Source organism: Sceloporus undulatus, chromosome 1 (genome assembly GCF_019175285.1).
Source record: "Sceloporus undulatus isolate JIND9_A2432 ecotype Alabama chromosome 1, SceUnd_v1.1, whole genome shotgun sequence".
Lineage (NCBI taxonomy): Eukaryota > Metazoa > Chordata > Lepidosauria > Squamata > Phrynosomatidae > Sceloporus > Sceloporus undulatus.
In genome coordinates, this window is record NC_056522.1 from 196,777,228 (window position 1) to 196,790,989 (window position 13,762).

The following is a 13,762-nucleotide window of genomic DNA, read 5'->3' on the forward strand; positions in this document are numbered from 1 at the left end:
AATATGTATATATACTGGTTCAGGGATCAAGATTAAAATTACTTCCACAAATCCAAACATCAAACAAACCTTACACACCATAGCAGGTTCATTCTAATTTGAACAGAGGCTATCGGTAAGACAGTATGTACAGTATAAGGACATTAGCTTGTCAATGAAGATTTTATTACATTGCATCTCATGGCTGCAACAGTTTCCTCCAGAACTTTTATAAACCTGGATGCCTAATTTAGGACAAAACAATGAATGAGATGTTGATTCCTTGAGGATTAATGCACTGTTATTTCTGTCACCCTAGATGGGCCACATTTAATTATCTTTAACAAATCTGCCAAGTGGTTTGAATTACTAAGTTTCACTGGGCAGTGCCTTATTCTTTGTATGTACTAATGTGACTTAAAAACAAAGCAGCCGTCACTAGAACAAAACAAACAAAGTGGAGGATTAGAAGGTATCTGGCTAAGCAAGTGCTAATTTACTACCACGTTAAAAACCATTACACTGAAGAATTACAACTATTAGAATAGACACTTCCAGATATATGCCAACCAGGTTTTTCAAAACCTTTATTACAGACATTTCCAGGGAGCTGCAGTGTTAACAGACTCCCACTGCCTTCTTGAAACATAATCATCCCTTTTGTTGTCAATATTCTACTAACCACTCACAAAGGAGCCTGGCTTTGTGTCTGTCCAAAGCAGGGCTGGAACCCTTTCTACTCTAGTTATGTGCACTGAGCCAGATTATATGGGAATGCTTGGTTTTTATGGTCTTTACCAAAAGCAGAGTTCTCTTGACTTTCCATGAGACTTAAATTCCCTTCTGGCTCTGTAGCATGAAGTTTAGGAAATGGGAAATGTAATGGGGCATAAACTCTTAACAAGAGCTTGTTGAATTGAAAAGTCTTCCATTCAGGTACTGGAGCTGTTTTGAACATATGTTTGCTGCTATCTTTATGTGGTGGGAGCCACAGCCAATCTTGAACATATGTTTAAGGAAGCAATATTCTTCATGTGGTAATGTGTGTGTGTTTTGTTTAAAACTGTCCATAAAGAATACTCTTTGTGAAGTTGTCCCCTACACTTTGGAAACAGATTTTCAGAAGCTTTATGAGGAGACACATTATTCCTTGCCATCGGCTAGGCTGCCCAGGGCTGCTTGGAGCTGCAGTCCCAACAATTCTTAGAGGGCTATGCTTTGCCTACCTCAATTTAAGAATAGCTCTTAGGTTTTTCAATGCTAAATTTTTAGAGGGCAAGTGTGCACCCACTTCCCTCCTAGAAATACCTGTTACGCACCAGTGGCTGGGTTACCTGCAAAGGCTGGTTCTCAAGGGCCTGGTTGCTTTTGGAGAGCTGAACCATCTCCTTTATCTGATAGAGAGCATAGGCGAGAGTAACCCAGGGAGAAGAGCTGATTCCCCAGGCGGGCTTGTTGGTGTCCTCTTGCTCCTCTTGGTGCTTTGTTTTCTTGGGAGGCAGCCTGGGTTCGGGGCGAGGCATGATGTCTTCTATCTGTTGCTGCACAAGGTCAATCGTGGCAATGGGCACAGGGCTTGAAGGCACAGGGATCCTTTCTGCCAGCATAGTCTTTTCTGAAGTTTCAAAAAAGTCCACCAAAGCAAACAAAACAAAACAGAATGATTTGTGTGTGTGTGTGTGTGGCAACATTTCCTGTTTTTGTTTATTAAAAAAATATTTCCATGCTGATTCTTGTTTCTAAAAACCCTAATGCATCTCATGAATGGAACCAGCAGTTAAAAGTAACAACTAATAAAATCCACTTAAAAACCAAAAGCAAGATACAACTGATAGCCTGGACAAGTAGGAAAGCTATCGGAAAAGTACCTGAACAGACAGATGTGTTTTCAGCTAGTATCAGAAACACACAAAATTGAAAGCCTGAATAATGTCACTAGGGAGACCATTCCACATGGTGGGAGTCACAACAGAGAAGGCTGCCGATGGCCCACAAGCCTCACTAGATCACAGTACAGTAAGAATTATCCGCGTTCATACCAACAACTCCTAGTGCCCAAGAACTTTTGTACACATTCTTTTCATACTCAAACTCACACCCCCATCTTGAGCCCTATATGAATGGCAGGAGAAAGCGACAGCTGTGCTAGGATTTTTAAGACCCAGGCTCAAGTTGCCAATAACCCATCAAAGTTACTGGATAACTCTGGCCCCTCATATGGACACTCTATCCCAACCTGATCCACCTCACAAGGTTGTTGTGAGGATAAAATGGGGAGGAGGAGAGCCACCTTGTGCTCACCAGAAGACAGGTGGGCTAATCATCACCATCGCCATGAGAAAGCACTATCAGCAGTGCTAGGGGTTCAGGGCACTTGCCACTGCTGCTGTGGTGGTATTGAGGGAAAGCCCCCATACACTAGGTATTTTAGACTTGTGCTTTCCAGGCTTCCTAAGGCACAGGGCTGGCAATTTCTATCTTTCCTAAAAACATGTTCTGTGCCAGTGCCTGATGGGTCACGGACTAGAATCAGTCCACAGACCACAACTTTGAGTAGTGCTGTTTAGACCACAACTCCCACCAGCTCTATTTAGCAATGACAATAATAAATGGTGGGAAATGCAATCCAAAAACTGGAGGGCCAAAGGTTTCTCACTCTTTTCTGGTTGGAAATGCCAGTAGTGCATTGCACGTGACCTAAAAGAAAATAGGGATAACCTCATCTCTGCAGTTTAAGCAGCCAGGTGTAACAAGGAGCAATTTCAAGGAAGGAAAGAAAGATGGGAAGGAGGCAGAGAGCACACTATTCGAGCTTTCTTTCACCAGTCTATTTCATCTCACTTCCAGTTCAGCATGCCATTTTTCTTTCCAAAAGGAAGATCTCTTCACAAACAAACACTGAAGAGTATCAATGGACAGAAAAACAAAACTAAACAGTACACTAAAGGCATGGCAGAAGTTTTGTTAAAAAGTCCAATGGTTCAGCACTCCATACGCTTCAGATGCGTGTGTGAGAGAGATCAAGAGCTCTTTTCTTTCTACAGCTCGCTTTGTCAGGAATCTATTTATATTTTAAAAGATCTTTGAATTATACATTAGACAAATTCAATTATGGGGCAACACTTATTTTTAACAAGCTGTTTGATTCCTGGGGCCCTTTCACATCAAAACATCAAAGGATGCTGCAGAGCCAAGAGGCCAATGCCCTTCCCTTACCCTTGAATCAGATTATTTTACAGGCAGGGAATAAATTATGATAATTTTTTTAAAACAACAGAATCCACCAAAATCCCAGGGGCTGTTGTTTTTTTGTTGTTTAAATGGTTTTTGCTGTTGTTGTTTAAACCAGTTTTCTGCACTGATGTCTTAATGAAAAATGTGAACCCTGCTTATTAATACTGTACTGTGAAATACTATTTCATGTATTAGAAAGTTTGATCAACCATGTTTTAATGCTTTCTAACATTAACAATCCAATGTTATCAAGCTTTCAACAAAATGTTGGGAATTAAATTGATAAATTGATAGTCTATATATAGGAGTATTGGACCACACCAATATAGGACTAAATCAGGAAACTAATTAGCCAAATGCAATTTAGAAGTTACAGTCAATAGCTTAAATAATTGTTCTTTTAAAAAGTGCTCTTTCAACAATCCAAGTTGTTTTGGCTGAACTTATGTTAATTGAAAGATCTGTTTTTGAATGGCAATTTTTAAAGTATAAAAATAAAGTGATTAACAAGAAACAACTGACATTGGATACTGGTCTAACAATGAGCAACTGCCAATAAACCATTAAAGTTAACATGTTAAATTTCAAACAGTGGTTGTCCCACTAAGTGGGTTGGGCTATAGTAATAATATTTTAAATATTATTAAATATCAATCATTAAAAATAATTATTATTAAAATATCAATAATCAATTTAAAAAGCAGGGCTGTTTTTTTAAAGTTATTTGGTTACATGAACATGGTTTAAACCAGCCTACCCTGAAATTATAATTGCTATTAAAATGTCATATTATATTGACAAACTCTCTGGCTGCCCAACATGCAAAGTTCTGTTGTAAAGAAGAAAGCAACATAAAAAACCAAGTTGAGTCCTAAAATACTGAAGTTATCAGTTGAACCAAGTGAACAAGGTAACACCAGCAACATGTGATGGCTCCTAACAAGGATATCAGGACTAGAATGAGCTGCCTGAAAAACTAACCACCACAAAAACCTCTACAAAACACACAACTGCAAACTGATTAACTGTGCACATAAAATGCAAAAAATAGGCAAGAAAATTAGCAGTACAGAATTCTGGATAGCTATATAGCAATATGCTAATAGTTACAAGTGAAGTATATTACACAAAAAGCTTCCATTTACTGGATACAGAAATGGTAAATTACAAGTGCCTAAATACAAGAAGCTATAATTAAAATTACAAGTAGCTTATAAATATATGTTTAGTATAACAGCTCATGGCTATTGCTACTGTTGTTATTATTTCCATGTGATAATTTTCTGTGTTGCTAATTTAAAAAATGAGGTTATAATTACTAAATTGTTTCCTAAATAGAATTAATACCTCTTCTTAACTGAATCCCATAAGTGCCTTTTATAACTTACAAATCCTGAATATAATAATAATAAACTGAAGACATTCCTGCAATATATTATGTTTCTCCAAACATTGTTAAGTTTGTCCAAATGAAGAACCTGTTTGATGCCTAATAGCTAGCACTATTTCACAGACATCAGATAATAGCTGGAATGATGCTGGTGTTTTACACATGTGTAAATTTGACTACAGTAGTGGCTGGACATTTTTCCTTGATGTAAAATGCCTTTATGTCTTTATTCAGTTTATCCATCTGATTCCATTGCTCATGCAGATGCATCCTAGTTTGGGCACAGAGTTGTGTATTTAGCACAGGGATTATGTAGCACAATCAATGTGTAACTCTTCATGAGGAAATATTGCTATTTAGCTATCCAGAACTGTGTATGTTAATATCCTTGCCTATTTTTGTATTTTATGTGCAGAGTTAATCCATTTGCAGTTGTTCTCTTTGTTCTCTTTTTTTGTGGTGATTCAGTTTTCCAGGCAGCTGATTCTAGTACTGATACTCATTAGGAGTCATTCCATGTACTCTGATTGACTATGTTTTAACGATTTAGCCATGAGGATTACTAGCTCTCTGAATAAATGAAACTATTGTCATTATGTGACAACAGTGATTACCCACTATGATATCCACAGGTGATGCAATAAGCCACTGCCTATGCATGTATACATATATGCCTTGAAGTCGCTTGTTGACTTATGACAACCTCATAAGGTTTTCTTAGGCAAGAAATATTCAGAGGTGGTTTTGTCAGTTTGTTGTTCTGCAATATAGCCTACAGCCCATGGTATTCACAATGCACAAAAACCACAAAGAAGCAGCTGTTTATTTACCTTCCTTCTCATCAGGAACTGCCAGCCACTGGATCAAAGCAAAAAGCAAGAGGATCACAAGACAGGCCATTCCTATCCCTCTGAATGTTGATGCAGCCCCTGTAAAGGGGAAAAAAAAAACACATTCTGATTCAATTGCAGTGACCACATTACAGCACAATCCCAAGCAGGTCTGCTCAAAAGAATGTCCCATTGTCTCCATTGGGACTTACAGCTGAAGCAATGCACACAGCCTTAGGGGCCACGTGAGACACAGTCTGGTGAAGTTTTTACAAGAAATAGTTCCCCGCCAGTTCATGTTAGTCAAAAACAGGCTGTGACTGCTCCATCTTAGCCCTTAATCTCGTCTTTCTGTCCTATGCCCTATCAAGCACACTTTTTTTTATTTTTGTTTTGTGTTTGTAACACAATTCTAGAGTTATGGAAATGCAATTAAGTAAAGAAAAAGTAATAGTAACAGTAGTAGTAGTAATAAGAAAACAAGTTGCTTGTGAATAGCAGGGGAGAGGGTGGGAAAGGAGCAAAACAGGGTGCCCTGTTGGCATGGTGGTTAAATGCTGGTATTGCAGTCACAAGGTTGTAAGTTTGATCCCATGGCCTCCAAGGTCCACTCAGCATCCTTCTGTAGGTTACTAAAATGAGTACTCAGCTTATTGGAGGCCATTTATTTTAACACATTGTGTTATAGGTACTGCCAAAGGTACTAATTAATATCTTTCTAAAATTGCAGTTTAAACCCCATGTGTAATAAGGTCCGCTGAATTCAGTTATAAGACATTGTAGGATTTTATTAGTTTTTGTTGATAGTTCTTGTAATTCTAGAAAAAAATCAAAGCAAATCCTACTAGCCCTAAAGTCTGCCTATTCCTACAATAGACTGTTATCTCGTCCATAATTCAGACAGCCACAGAGCATTTTGGAATGAAACCTGGTTTTAAATCTTCTATTATTACTATGCCAACTCCTTCAAGACAACTCCTACTTAATCTGACCCTTTGTTATGATTCTCTTAACAAAATTTGTTCAGAGAGGGTTTGCTCTTGCCTGCCTCTGAGGCCGAAAGACTGTAACTTGCCCATGGTCACCCAGTGGGTGTCCATGGCTGAGTGCAGATTCAAACCCTCGTTTACCAGAGCCAAGTCCAAAACTCAAGCTACTACAGTACACTACACTGGTCATCTTGGGAAACCTTAGGTTATCAATAAAGGACAGAAAATAGTTGATTAACTTTGTGGTTGTCACAATGGATAAGTAGTGACTGGGAAATGTCTTACCTTAGTCACCAAAACTGGTATCTATGGACACTGCAGAAATGTGAGCCTTATTCATAAGTATGCAGTTCTAGCCAGTATTATTAAGACCATCTTAGGTTTCAGAGATTTGAAATAATCTTGCCTCTCATTTGGATTGCTAAGGATTAAAATAAGTTAAGATTCCCCAGTTGGGGCGGGGGCACACATACATATATTATTTGTTTATTTATTTTTGTTGTGTAGTGTTTTACTTAGCTGAGGCCTGACAATAACAGACAATAAACCAACCAGACACACAAAGAAGAACAACCTGCTTCATTTGGCAGGAACTATTAGGACAAAAACAGTGGGAAAATGTACTGTGGTGGAAATATGAGGAGAGAGAACGAACAAAGAAGTGAGGAGAGGGAAGATTTGCAATGCAAACCAATGGGGTAAAGTTCACAAGTTGTTCTTGCTTTATCTTTAGTATTTTGTTTTATATTTAGTGGCATTTTATGAGGCACCAGAGGATCTTCCTGGCTAAAACTTCTAAAGGTCACTCCCTACATTGTCAATCCCAGGGTTTCATAGGATATTGCCATGTCAATTAAAGTGGAATCATAGTAGTAAAATTGTGCAGTGTGAAAGGGCTGTTAGATCTTATTCTGCTCCTACAATGGTCTTCTCTTCTTTGTATTATGGCAAGCCTTAAAAACCTGTGACCAACCAGGCCAAATGCAGCCCTGCTGGCCTCTGTTGGGGTTAGGGTTTTCTTTGCAAGACTTGTTCAGAGGGCGTTGATAGAATGTGACTTGTTCAAGGTCTGAGGCTGAGAACGTGACTCACTCAAGGCCCTCCAGTGGATTTTCATGGTTGAACAGGGATTTGAACTCAGATCTCCTCTGCTCCATCACTATACCACACTGGCTATCAAAACTTGTACACAGAACAGGAAAAAGAACTGAAGAGTGATGGCAACATTGAGATGACCAAATGGGGAAGGTGGGTATGAAGCCAATATCCAAAATGGAAGAAAGGTGTACAAAGAGCTAAGGTTCTCTTACCAAAATAATTGACCAGCACTCCTCCAATCATTGCTCCACATCCTCTGCCTAGGCCAAGGTGAAGACCCTGCAGGATACCTTGAGCCGAGGTTCTCAATTCTGGAGGCACTGCAGCACTTAGATAAGAAATGCAAGCTGCCCAGATGGCAGCATGGGTCACACCTACAGGAAAGGAAGATGTTATGAGGCACAGCACCTTGTAGATTACTATTATTCATGCATGTTGCAGCTGCTAAGATAACAATGTCTATGTCAATGAGTACAATGGAAACTACTGAAGTGCAGGTACTCAAGATGACAGCCGCCATGGCTTCATCTGCAGAAGACAAGCAACTGTGATGATTCATATCGACATTATTTATTTATTTCATTTCTATGCTGCCTTTCTCCTCGGACTCAAGATGACTCCCAAAGAGAGTCAGTTTAAAAACCTTAACAATAAAATCTTAAAAACAATTAAAAATCTCCACACTTAATAGTATAATATAATTTAAAAGTCATACAAAAGTTTTAAAAATAAATAAAACACACATCCCAATAAGAAGCTCCCATGCATTTGCAGCTTTTACACATTAAAAGCCTTCTTAAACAAAAAGGCCTTTGCCTGCTGGCGAAAGGAAAGCTGGGAGGGGGCCAGCCTAGCCTCCTGAGGATGGGAGTTGCAGAGGGTGGGAGTAGCTACCAAGAAGGTTCTCTCTCACGTTTTCACCAAGTCTATTGTGATGGTGGAAGAACTGAGAGAAAGCCTTCCTCGGCAAATCCTAAAACTCCAGCAGGTTTTTATGGGGAGATAGGCTATATCAGATAGTCTGGACTGCATTTTGGAAGTGCTGACATTTCCAGTTTCCAAAAACAACCCCATGTAGAGTGTGTTACAGTAGTCCAAATGGAATGTAATCAAGACATGTGTCACTGTAGTCAAATCTGACAACTCAGAAAGAATAGGCAAAGCTGGCAGAGAGGTTTTAGTTGTGCAAATGCACTCTTGGCCACTGCTAAACCTAGACATCCAGGATCAGAGTCCAAAACACCCAAACAGCGAGTTGAGATTTCAGGTGTAGTGTAACCCCATCCAGTACAGGCAGAGCCACGTTGTTTAATGGACAGAGACCAAGCCAACAGAAAGTACTTTGTGGGGATTGTGAGGACTGCAGCTAAACTCAAATTGAACAAAGAGGCCTGAAATAGGTAACAGATATTATGACTATTATCATCACCACCACCGTCTTTCTATACACCTTTCTCCCAAATTAGGATTCAAAGCAACTTACAAATTAAAATAGAACAGAATCACAAGATACAGTACAAAACATGAACAACATTGAAATGGAAACAATTTTAGTCATCCAGTTAAAAATTATATAACATAATTTCAAAAACCACCATTAAAACAATAAAAACAGTACAGCACCCTCCTAAAAGCTATACTGAAAACCTTCATTTCTCAAGAAAACAAAAAAGATGGACTTTACAATAATGTGTTTCATACTGCAATTTGTATAATTCAACTTGTTTTAAAAAGTAACTAAAAAGTAATTACTTTTGAGAAATTAATAAGTGAAAAGCTTTTAAAACAATCATAATTGTAACAGCAATTATCAATCCCATGTCAGGGATGGAGTAATAATGAATTGCTTCTTAAAAGTAACTGTCCAAGTTCTGTTTAGGACTCATGTGAGGCGAGAAGTATTTTTACACAGTGAAGATTGTAAACAGTTGCAAGGGATTTGCTTTACAGTTCACCAGCCTCTGCATGCCCCCCACTTCCCTCTCATCTAAGTACATACAGACCAAATAAGAAGAAAGGAAACCTCCCCGTCTCCCACTGTCTGCCTAGAAATCTGGGGAAGAGGAGCTCTCAGGTACTCCAGAGGCTAGTGTAGAAGGCCACAGAGTAACCCAGCATGGGCTGGAGAAGCAACAGGGTGCCTAAGGGCTAGTAGGGAAGGTTGGAAGGATGGGAGGGATGGTGTGTATGTGCGTGTACTTGTATGGTGGGTGAATAGAGCAAAAATCTGTTTGTCTCTGGACATACCCGTGTAACAGAAGCAGAGAGAATGAGTTTATGTGTATGTCATGTTGGAATAGTAACAAGCTCTACACTTGAGCCATTATAAGGTTAATGACCATTACAGGGTTAATGGAGAGCTACTGAGAACACAGATGACCTGCAGCTGTATGTGCATAGCTCTAATAAACTTTCGAGTCTTAAGTAGGCTAACTTTGTAGTGAGCTCTCTCTCTCCCTCTTTTGCTCACTCTATTCTCAGCCTTCTTTTCTGTTGCATATTTGTTATTATGTTTGCCATTATTAATATGCTTTATTCTGTATCTTTTGTATATATGGGTTTTGTATGATTCTATCTGTTACCCTTTTAAACATTTATAGATAAGGCCTTATTTATAGTACCCCATCTCATTTTGTATCTTTTCAAAACCATTGTTCCAACAAGTCATCCAGAAGGAGAATATGTAGAGGTGGATGGTGGATGATCCTGATACACAGTGTGGTTCTTGGGTGTGCAGAGTATAGGACTATTACGTTGTTCCTGTGTGTGCCTGGGGTGATCTCTCTGTTTGGGGAAATTTGGCAGAATGAACTAACATTAACGATACAGTGACTGCAATTTTGGAGGAATTATTGTTTTGCCTGTCTGTGAAATGGGTGGTTTGTTGGAATGAGAACCTGGATTCCAAGGAACAGATTTGAATCCTCCTGAGGCTCAGACCTCACTGGAGACCTTTGCCTTAACATAAAGAAGCCAGGCATGGAAAAGTTTTGTTGCTGCTTTGAAAGAGATATAGAAGGAACTTAGTCCTATGAGTGAAACCTCTTCTGAATCATCATGTCTTTACATGCTGGATTTACTCACCTGCCAAGTGGCACTAGCTTCTCCACCCTCAGTGCTGGCAAAGGTTCAAGATAAATTGTCACTGTGTCTCACAAATGACCCAGGTTAGTCAGGCAAGAATTGGATTCGGTCTACCGCTATTTCTAACATGAATCTGAAGTACCACATTTGTTTTTCCCAAAGTGGACAGCAAGGAATAGATTTTGCAAAGAGAAAAATGAAAGTGAGAACTAGTGCAGTGAATGGGCATCTAGTTGCAGTGAGCCCATCATCCAAACACTACTGCTATGAGCCCAACCTTTACTGGTAAAACCAGAGTTAGAGATTCCACCCTCCCTAAGTACTTTGTTAGCCATCTCTTTACAAAAGGGAAGTTGTGTGCTTATTTTACAAATAGTCTGAGATCCTACATCTGTGCATAGCTCTGCAGATGTAGTTCTATGTCCTACCACCACCTGACAGGTGATGCCCAGGAAGGGGCTCCAGTTGCTGCCAGTTATCCATGGGAAGATGGAAGTGATTCAGACCATGAGGACCACTGGTTTCAGCTTGATTGGCTGGAGGAGAAATGAAATGTCTTGCCTTCCCCACTGGTAAGTGATAGCACCAGGGGCCCACCTCAGAACTTGACAGTTACCAGGTGATGGGAGGTTTTTGGAGGGAACACAAGGGCAAGAAAATAGGCTTCTCCACTCCATCCAAAAAGGGACACCCAAGCTATGCTTACACACACATGTCACTACCAGGATGCTGGATGTAATGTGGTAATAATAGATTAGTCAGGTCTTAGGAAAATGTTTGCCTTTTTTGTTGTTGTTTACAAAAATATACTTGAATATTAAAAATACAGACCCAAACCCTACAAAATGATCCCTGCCAAATATTCCAAAAGTAACAAGTAAATGCATAACAGGAGACATTGTGGCTCAGAAGATGCTGACTGGTGAGTGCAAGGTTCAAGACCCAAGCTGTTTCTTATACCATGTTACTTCCAAGCTCTGGCTGAGAATGACACAAACCTTAGAGGCAAATGTGCTGCACTGCCTAGATATGGACCTAGATGCAGTGTTAGCTCTATTGGTCATCAGCTGAGTTTAGGCAATACTGCAGTGTCACTCCAAAGATTCCTTACTGGTCGAAGTGGGGAAAAGAGGAATGAAACAGAGGACCTTCTGTATGCAAAGAATATGATCTATGGCCCATTCAGCAAAGTCCCTAAGTAACATACTCTGAATAGCTCCTTCTCAAGGGCACCTGCAAGTTCTATAGGTGGCATCATCTGGATTTGGTGTGTATTAAATTATGTTTAATTACTGATTCTGTCTGCCTGAACAGAATGTACCAAGAAATAAAGGGAGGAAATGATGAAAGGAAGCTGATGGCTCTTAGAGAACAACTAATCTCATTCCAGGATCACAAATACAGCATTCCTTCCAGCATTTCACTGATGAAAACCTGGACATATGTTGGGCCAAGCAACATCAGTGTGCAATCAACATGGCAAAAGTTATTAAATGGGGAAGAACAGGAGATGTTGTAGCAGCTTGTTTTTGTCTGAGCCTATTGGACATGGCATGATCCTGCCTTCTACTCTCCTCTCCCATCTTCTGAGTTGAATACAAAGTACTTTTGTGCTTTTGGAGCAACTAAAGTAAGCAGAGAACAAGGGGGGAAACAAGAGGAGGAGAAAGCAACTTTAACATTCTTAAACGGCTGAAAAAGCAGAACAGAGGGCTTGTCCCTGCCAAATTGGGACAGTTGGTGGGTATAAGTACAAAAGACTCCCACTGGTTTTAAAAGGAGATGAGCTAAATTGCTACTACATGGACACACAAATAGGCAGCAACAACCCAAACTAATTCTATGTAGGAATTATTTGGCAAAGTTGGAGCCATATGCTTATGCCTGATACCTTTATAGTTTCCTTTTTAAAAACTGTTCCATATCATATCTAGGCAGATACCTCTTAAACTGTCATAGCTCATCCTTATGGAATTGAGCAATTTGCCGTCTGGTGAGCTGCTTAAAATTCTGATTGGTGGATATGCCCATGAAACACAGAGGCAACCTGTGCCACAGGAAATTTAAAGAGGATAGATTCCTAGGAGCTGAGGGCTACTACAGAAAATGGTACTCCTATGTCAATTTCCCTTTGCAACATCTAATGCAGGAATGAGGATGATGGCAGTGGCATCACTTGGGGGGTGCGGCCTGCACCAGGTGACACCTTAAAAGAGGGGGGGGTGACACCACTGCTCCTCAAACACCTACTTTTGGGCAGAAACGAGCTGTGGTATTCACCTGCTTCCTTTTAAAATGTTTTAAGAGATGGTGGGAATGGGGTGAAGCTCAGTGAGGAGAGGCCCAGAATTTTTTTAAATTAAAATTTTAAAATTAAAAATTTAATTCAAAAATTATTTTTAAATGTTTAATTTTTAAAAATTATTTTAAATTTTTCTTTTAAAACATCACATTGTTTTTCACTATGTAAATGTAAATACATTTAGGTTGTGCATATGATGCTATAATGCGAAGGTACAATTTTAATCTTGCTAGTTGTTTATGTCACAACTATTAGCATTACATTCAGTGGCATATGGGAATTATAATTTACTAGTAACATTAATGCAATGCAAAAAAGCATTACTAAGGATTCTGTATGGTGTGAAATGGGAAGATGTCAATGGGGGTGGGAGTGACACCATTATTTCTCACACCAGGTGACACCAACCTCAGTGATGTGACTGCATGATGGAGCACTCCAGATGTTGCTGGACTGCAACCTCCAGCATTCCTAACCAGTGGCAACAGTGTGCAGTCCCATGTATGCTCTTAGCCTCATCCACTACTGTAGCTTAAAAGACCTTCCCAAATTAGAATTTAGGCCAGAGCCAAATAAGATTCTCTACTTCTTGATTTAGACAATTAATTCATGCATAGGCCTTTTGCAGGTTTATGAGTACCTGCAGCCCTTCACTATGATTAAAGAAGACATCCAATGTCCTCCTTCATTGATCTCTTCCTCTTTTATGCACAAGAAGCTCTTAGTTTGCTGGTCTTAACTGTCATTAGTTATTATACCTGCATGACTAATAATAGTTAATGCTTATCATAGTTTGCTTCTAACTGGACTAAAAATTAAATTCCTGCTAAGAGCAAAAGCTGGTAAATTTTGGTGC

The 13,762-nt window shown here is 39.4% G+C and overlaps 1 protein-coding gene across 10 annotated transcripts in view; it reads right to left on the minus strand.

Annotated features, from left to right (window-relative positions):
• The window catches only part of MFSD6 (major facilitator superfamily domain containing 6), a 61,339-nt gene that overhangs the window by 2,950 nt on the left and 44,627 nt on the right, over nucleotides 1-13,762 (minus strand). For all 10 annotated transcript variants that reach the window (XM_042446396.1, XM_042446392.1, XM_042446398.1 and 7 more), the window contains 3 exons: nucleotides 7,733-7,894; nucleotides 5,434-5,532; nucleotides 1,314-1,594 (listed from right to left, as the gene is read on the minus strand). In XM_042446396.1, the coding sequence (XP_042302330.1) occupies nucleotides 1,314-1,594; nucleotides 5,434-5,532; nucleotides 7,733-7,894 (542 nt within the window). The remainder of the gene's footprint in view (nucleotides 1-1,313; nucleotides 1,595-5,433; nucleotides 5,533-7,732; nucleotides 7,895-13,762) is intronic.